The 7680-nt window shown below is 34.6% G+C and overlaps 1 protein-coding gene across 1 annotated transcript; it reads right to left on the minus strand.

Annotated features, from left to right (window-relative positions):
• Positions 1–1827: 1827 nt before the first annotated feature.
• LOC130050315 (short-chain collagen C4-like) lies at positions 1828–6904 on the minus strand. The gene is made up of 5 exons (XM_056150029.1): positions 6818–6904; positions 5843–6083; positions 2618–2695; positions 2283–2519; positions 1828–2133 (listed from the first exon to the last, which is right to left on the minus strand). Exons 1-5 carry the CDS (start codon positions 6866–6868, stop codon positions 1889–1891), a joined length of 852 nt encoding a protein of 283 aa, XP_056006004.1. The 5' UTR covers positions 6869–6904; the 3' UTR covers positions 1828–1888.
• Positions 6905–7680: the final 776 nt, after the last annotated feature.

The raw sequence follows: 7680 nt of genomic DNA on the forward strand, positions 1-7680 counted from the left end.
TTGAAACAAATTCAGAGATTCAGTTTTTTATTAATCAATCACTCAAGTTTAGAGCACATGTTGTCTTCTAGGTTAGAGGTTCTAACATTATATCTAGTTACAATAATAGTCACCTAATAATACGTTTATCGAACAATGTTTACGACTAAATACAAGAGTTGCATGTTTTTGGTGCATCTTTCAACCTTTACCCGAATGTGGTCATGATTATGATTTAACGTAGAATTCATTTATTTTTTCATTTTTCAATGCAAAATCACGACTAGGACAAATATTCAGAACTTTTTACCAGCATTCGTCATTTCAGTCATAATGATACATCACATTTTCAGATAAAAACCAATAAAGACTGATTGATTCATTGTTTCTTTTACTTTCTGTTGAGAACTATTTGCCCACACAAGGCTTCAGAAGTACCACCTGTGCTTAACGCTGAGGACCGTAGCAGTAAGGGCTCTAATTACATCTACACATCTGCCTCGACATTGGATCTCCGGCTTTTAAGGTGATTCTCTTATGGGTCAGAAGAAATCCTTTATATAACGCAGCAGAATTAATAATAAAGTGCAATTAAACAATTGAGAAGATTATTTTACAATCAATAATTGATAGAAAAATTCTAAGAATAGCAAAAATATTAACTTACGGGAGTTCAACAATAAATCCAAACAGAATCTACCCACCCCAAAAAAGTAGTAATTTCAAAATTGTAGTTCCCAGTATAATAATCCAGAATGCATAAAACGTGTCTAAGCTGAGCTTTTCTTTCTATAATAATAATTCCAGTATATGTAATAGGAATGAATTTTCTAGTACAATCTTGAGAGACATGAAGTCTAGAACAATCTAGGTCACAGGTGTCAATAACAAGTAAACATAACTTTCTAGAACTATCTACGTCAATTTAGTGCAAATAGTAATACACAGAACACCCGCCCTTAAAAACGTTTGAATGACAATGAAAACTCAAACATACAATGTACATCAATCAAAGCAACGACAAAATAACATAACATCCTCAAGACTCTTGATAAGGCATCTGCTGTAACATTTTCGTTGCTTTGATATGTTTGATATCAATATCATACTCTTTAAATAATAAACTCCATCTTGTGAGTCTGATTCTTGTTTGATATTTGATGCAACAAATGAGAGGACTTTAATCCGTAAAACAAATATTGGATATACAGTAACATTCAAATAAACACCAAATATTGCAAAGCTAACAACAAAGCAAGCCACTCTTTTTCAATGTTTGAATTATTCTGCTGACATATTGGAAGTTTCTTTGAGAAATAAGAAACAATTCCTTCGACGTTGTCACTGTGCTCTTGAAACATTTATATTTAAGGTCTGATGTTTAACTAATGAAAGACGAATATAAAGAACAGTGATTAGTTTCATAAACCCCACAAGCAATACAAGAAAAGAGTTGGGGAAAAACGGACCCTGGACATACCAGAGGTAGGAACACGTGTCAGGAGGAGTAAGCATCCCTTGAAGTAAGCCCTATGTCTTGATCCGGCAAACGGAGTACTCCGTTGTCAAAATATTGTGCAAAAGGCATAACACTTCTTGTGGTTTAAATTATATCCTTTGTTCAATTTTAAATGATCTGAGCTACCATGGAACAAACATGCAAACAACACAAATATTTTATTTAGGTCAGATTGGATATATTTTGTTTGATATCTGCCAACACAGTTATTGTTTTAATAGAATTGTGAGCGTTGGAATGAAGCAAATATGAGACATTTTGGACGAAATTGAGTATAGCATTATTCTCATCATTCCCTCAATCAAGTTTGAAAAAGAATAACACAGCTATTAATTCTGAAACCAATTTCTTTATTGTGTGGATGTATTTCCATTGTCCTATCCGATACCTCTATGCCTTGGAGCAGACAACGCATACAAGTTCCCGTCCGTTTACGTATGGTGGACATTTTAATGAGCCACATATTACCTCCACGGAATAGAAAAGATAGCCATTGTGATTAGAACTACCTCCAGCAAGAGTATCAGGGTTCTTATCCATACATTTATAAGTTGTAGCAGCAGCATGATTATAAAACCCCGCCATTAGATAGCCATCGTATTCCAATTTCCAACCTTTGTAACAAGTTTTCCTTGCTAAAGTAATGAGAAACATCAGTTAGATCTTTAGTATTTTGGAAACTATTTTGTATATTCTTTATCTTTGATATCTGTGTCAATCTTTAAGGTTGGTTAAATTATGATATGTGGAATATTAGGAATGACATGAACTAGTTAAAACGTACCGGGGAAGACTCTAAGAACAGATCTATTATGTACCAGACAGACCGCGCACGGTACGTCATGGTCATGGAGTCTGTGCAAGTTAGTTAGAGAATCGTCAGTTTCGTATTCTGCTCCATATACATAAGCTTCATTGCCGTCTGTTCCATCTTTGTACTGGCCCCATTCAGGATCTCTTGGTAAACAAAGGGGATCAACAGCCGCTCCCGAGTGGGTATAATGTGACCCACCTGTAATTCCTGTCAAAGAAGGATAATATTTACATGAGTATTGCCGCATTGCAGTATATCAATTCATGACAGAAAATCCAGTTCCTCTTAACTACATGTACACTTACCAGAGAGAACCAGCTCAGCATTCGAGGGACATGTCTTCTTTCCCCATCTCGTATAGACAACGCTTCTGTTTCTTCTACCTGTATCAGAAAGACAATAAAAGCAACAACTTGATTTACTTCAAAAAGGAACTGCAAGACTTGGACCATAAATGTGTGTTTCTAACATACTTAATATTCTAGGTTGAAATAAAGATATGTTTTCAAACAATTTTTACATCCCTATATCATGATGAGGCAAACGGATTAATCCGAGTCATTATAGTGAGTCTATAAAACGTTTAAGAATAGTGAATTTTCCATAATTTAAACACGATAGTGATCACTTTTATCGATGTATATAAAAATAATAATTGAGTTATGAAAAATTATCGAATGTTATATGATAACTCCTGTTTTAGTAAATTTAAACCCAACCATTGAAATGAATTTATTTTCATTTTGAATAAATATTTTCTTTAATAATAACATTTTCTCCGACCGAACTCGCATTCATATTCATATCTAGTGACCAGTTCTCCGCACACGTACTCTTAATTGTATATTAAATAGATCCCGAAAAGGGGCGGAAGTGGGTATCTAAGATAAATTATGTGAAATTTTCTGTGCTACATTTTAAATATTTCACTTGGGGTAGTTATGTTTATTCAACATTTCATTGCTATTTCTGTGCTTTATATCAAATATTTCAGATGCAATTTATATCTTGTATGATTCTTGGAAATGTACATTTCCGTTAAATAGCTGTATCACATTTCCATTCTCAATGACCCTGTAGCATGTGACAGCGTGACAGCGTGGCGAAAGTTCAATCATCATTAAAAGGAAGTTTTTTTTTTACTTGCCTAAATGGTCGAGCGATTTAGCGCGCTGGTTACATGCTGCTATGACATTTGGTTCCACAGGTCGTGAGTTCAACCTCAGGTAGATGAGGAAGTGGGTATCCAAAACAAAATAAAGGGAAATTTTCTGTGCTTTATATATTTGCATGGAAAACCTTAGTCCCTATTATGGTCCAAACTACCCTTTGCAAACTTGAATCTACACCATGTCAGAAAGCTTTCATGTAAATTTCTTTGGCCCAATGGTTCTTGAGAAGAAGATTTTTAAAGCTTTTTCCTATATTTGTATGTAAAACTTTGACCCACCCCCCCCCCCACTTGTGGCCCCATCCTACCCCCGGGGGCCATGATTTGAACAAGCTTTAATCTGCACTATGTCAGAAAGTTTTCTTTTAAATATCAGCTTTTCTGGTTAAGTGGTTCTTGAGAAGAAGATTTTAACTATATATTTGTATGCAAAACTTTGATCCCCCTTGTGGCCCCATCCTACCCCCGGGGGTCATGATTTGAACAAACTTGAATCTGCGCTATGTCAGAAAGTTTTCATGTAAAAATCAGCTTTTCTGGTTCAGTGGTTCTTGAGAAGAAGATTTTAACTATATATTTGTATGTAAAACTTTGATCCCCTATTGTGGCCCCATTCAACCCCCCCCCCCCCGGAGCCCATGATTTGAACAAACTTGAATCTGCATTATGTCAGGAAGCGTTCATGTAAATCTCAGCTTTTCTGGCTTAGTGGTTCTTGAGAATAAGGTTTTAAAAGTTTTTCTCTATATATTTTTATGTAAAACTTTGATCCCCCCTTGTGGCCCCCATCCTACCCCCGGGGCCCATGATTTGAACAAACTTGAATCTGCACTATGTCAGAAAGTTTTCATGTAAAAATCAGCTTTTCTGGCTCCGTGGTTCTTAAAAAGAAAATTTTTAAAGATTTTTCCTATATATTTGTATGTAAAATTTTGATCCCCTGTTGTGGCCCCATCCAACCCCCGGGGCCCATGATTTGAACAAACTTGAATCTGCATTATGTCAGGTAGCTTTCATGTAAATCTCAGCTTTTCTGGCTTAGTGGTTCTTGAGAAGATTTTTAAAGTTTTTCCCTATATATTTGTATGTAAAACTTTGATCCCCCTTGTGGCCTCATCCTACCACCGGGGGCCATGATTTGAACAAACCTGAATCTGCAATATGTCAGGAAGCTTTCAGGTAAATTTCAGCTCTTCTGGCCCAGTGGTTCTTGAGAAGAAGATTTTTAAATGACCCCACCCTATTTTTGCATTTTTGTGATTATCTCCCCTTTGAAAGGGACATGGCCCTTCATGTGAACAAACTCGAAAGCCCTTTACCCAAGGATGCTTTTGGCCAAGTTAGGTTGAAATTGGCCCAGTGGTTCTGGAGGAGAAGTCGAAAATGTGAAAAGTTTACGGACAGACGTACAGACGGACAGACAGACAGACGAACAGACAGACGGACGCCGGACAAATTGTGATCAGAATAGCTCACTTGAACCTTCGGTTCAGGTGAGTTAAAAACTACATGTGAATACACCTAGCACTGCAACTACACTAAATCTACAAACGTAGTTACATCGCAGAATATATGTGTTTTTTTTTAGTTTTAGGCTTGCCAATCAATGTAAAAAGTGGAGCGATCTAGGACATGCCCTATTCGTTCAAAGAGCTGATCCAGAATGTACGAAGTAGTAATAAGTAGTAATAATAGACTTAATTAATATCAGGTGGAACGAGTTAAGAACATTACGTTAATAAGTTAACTCGTAATCGGAGAAATTCTATTTTACGTGTACAAGATACATATCTATATAAGGGCGGATCCAAAAGAAAAGGACAGGAGGTCCGGTTCCCCCTTTTTGCGGACGTATATGTTTATTCAGTTTTAACAATACGTTGAGTCGGAATTATATGAGAGGTGGATACTTTCATATAATGAATTTCAAGATTGTGGCTTTAATTTGTTTGACCTTGATAAATGTATTTTATGTTATATATATGCATATATATTCTTAGGAAATAACGCTCAGAAGCATGTGGATTTGATAAATATTGCAAGCAATCTTATAGCCACTTGATTTTTCATTTCAAATAATTATAATTGATTCAAAAATGATTGTTTACAATTTCTTGTCTGTTACAAATAAGGTATTATACAAATGAAATTTTACATATACATGTATACTTAATCTTTTTGTATTATTTCAATTATATGACGACTTTGTATCTCATCTCGTTTGAAGTTCTTTCTTAAAGTATGTTGTTTTTGATTAGTTGGAAGTCCTTAGTGTACAAAATGCATTAAAGAAAATTATAGATAGAACGGGGGAACTAAGCCGAAGGGATTGATGAAAAAGTATAGTATAGTCTTGTACCTTTTTTCTCAAAATCAGCTTTCATTTGTTCCTTGAATACATTCATAGATCTCTGCATGGTATTTGTGAACCTTAGGAACTCCTGCTTCAATGCTTTAATTTGATAATCTCCGAGAGCGGACGACAATTGTCCAGACAGGAAGCCATGTAAGATGTCTTTGCAACTTCCGGTTTGTGTTTCAACTTGTGAAACATGGACCATCAGTAGGAAGGTTGGTAAAATCATAATTTTATATGTAATCTAACAAAAAGGGAAATATAAATAAAAATGCTAATAATCATTTTCAACATATCATCACCAAACACACAGATATAGGTAATGTTCTACAACATACAAGTGTATTATAGTATTTAACACGTATTACCGGTACATGGAAAGTATTTGTGTGGCTTACAACACTAATACAGCGGTGGGTCCAGGGAATCAAAACAGAATACAATGTTGAAAGTCACGTATGCGAAATAAAAAACCTCAAAACATTTCATCAAATTATTTTCATTTATGAATGTTAGAAAATTTATGTGAGAAAGATGGGACCCAAGAAAATCGTTTTGAAGGTTTCAGAAATAGAACTTTCGAAATGTTCCTTTGAATGAAAGGTGAAGGTATCGAACAGTAATCAATTAAATGCATAACATATCCTATACATGTATTCATTCGATTTAAACAATTTACACGTTGAATTGGAAAGGAAAAATGTCAAACGCAATTAACTGGTATGATCAATTCTAAGTTTGATTTTGTAAACAAACAAACCAATTAAGCAAATCATATTGAAATGCATTGTTGGCTTTCAAGTATGATACAAATGTCTTTCCTGGAGGAAGCAAACATTTCGAAACTAAAAACACATCACAATTTTCATAATCCAGATCAATAAACTGACTTGTTCTTGGGAAGGTATTGGATTTGTACTTTTTTAATTATGGACAACTTCAATTATGTTGATAAGAAAGTAATATTTATAGACTTACATCTTGAGTTATTTTCCAGAATAAGAAATCATAAATGCATTTATTACACATGCACCAGTCTCAATGAAAAAGTTTTAGGACATATACATAGGTAACAATATGACGCATTCCATATATATGGTTCGTGACAGAATAATCTCATTAAAATGTAACTAGATACTAACATTAGTATATACGATCACTGTTTGTTTTCATCACTTGTCCATGTACACAATAACTTAATTATGCGTTTTCTAATATATGTTTGCCTTGATAACTAAACTAATTAAAATGAAATCCTTGTGGTGAACGTTTGCTCTACAGACATAAATGACAGAACATGTAATGATATTAAACTGATTTGTTGATTTGTTTTAGAAAAGGTCTTCTCTGACATACATATAGATACATACATTCTTCATTCAGAAAAGTGTTAAATACCATCGTACTCATGTCAATGATTCTACATTCTTTTCTCTTGGAATTAAAAATTTCGTGATATCAGTGATATACGGTACGTAACAAAGTATGCTGCTAAGTAAATATATTAATAAAACAATTGGCTTTATGACCATGACTTGACCTAGGGTATGTTAAATTTACGTAGAGAAGCCATTGTGCTAAAATAAACTTAATATACAGCACAACCAGCCGCAAGACATCTGACCTACTACCCGAATTGAATAGTGACCTTAACTTAATATCTGAATAGACCAGTAGGTGTGTCGAAGCTTAACTGGCTGCCCTGTAATCCCTCATAGGCTGCTTAGCAGCTGCAATGACAAGAGTGATACAAGTTTAATATTTATTAATTGGATCAGAAACAGGATGCAAATTTACATATATGGTGGAAAGGGTCGCATGCAAACTTTTTGTGGGGAACT

This window comes from Ostrea edulis, chromosome 9 (assembly GCF_947568905.1).
Source record: "Ostrea edulis chromosome 9, xbOstEdul1.1, whole genome shotgun sequence".
Taxonomy (NCBI): Eukaryota; Metazoa; Mollusca; class Bivalvia; order Ostreida; family Ostreidae; genus Ostrea; species Ostrea edulis.

Excerpts from the sequence above, each read along its gene's own strand:
- LOC130050315 (XM_056150029.1), bottom strand. The coding sequence starts at position 6,868 with ATGTGTAATAAATGCATTTATGATTTCTTATTCTGGAAAATAACTCAA. Across the intron at positions 6,084-6,817 it reads TCTGGAAAATAACTCAAGAT|ATTACATATAAAATTATGAT; the intron begins GTAAGTCTATAA and ends CCTTTTTGTTAG. Across the intron at positions 2,520-2,617 it reads TGCTGAGCTGGTTCTCTCTG|GAATTACAGGTGGGTCACAT; the intron begins GTAAGTGTACAT and ends CTTCTTTGACAG.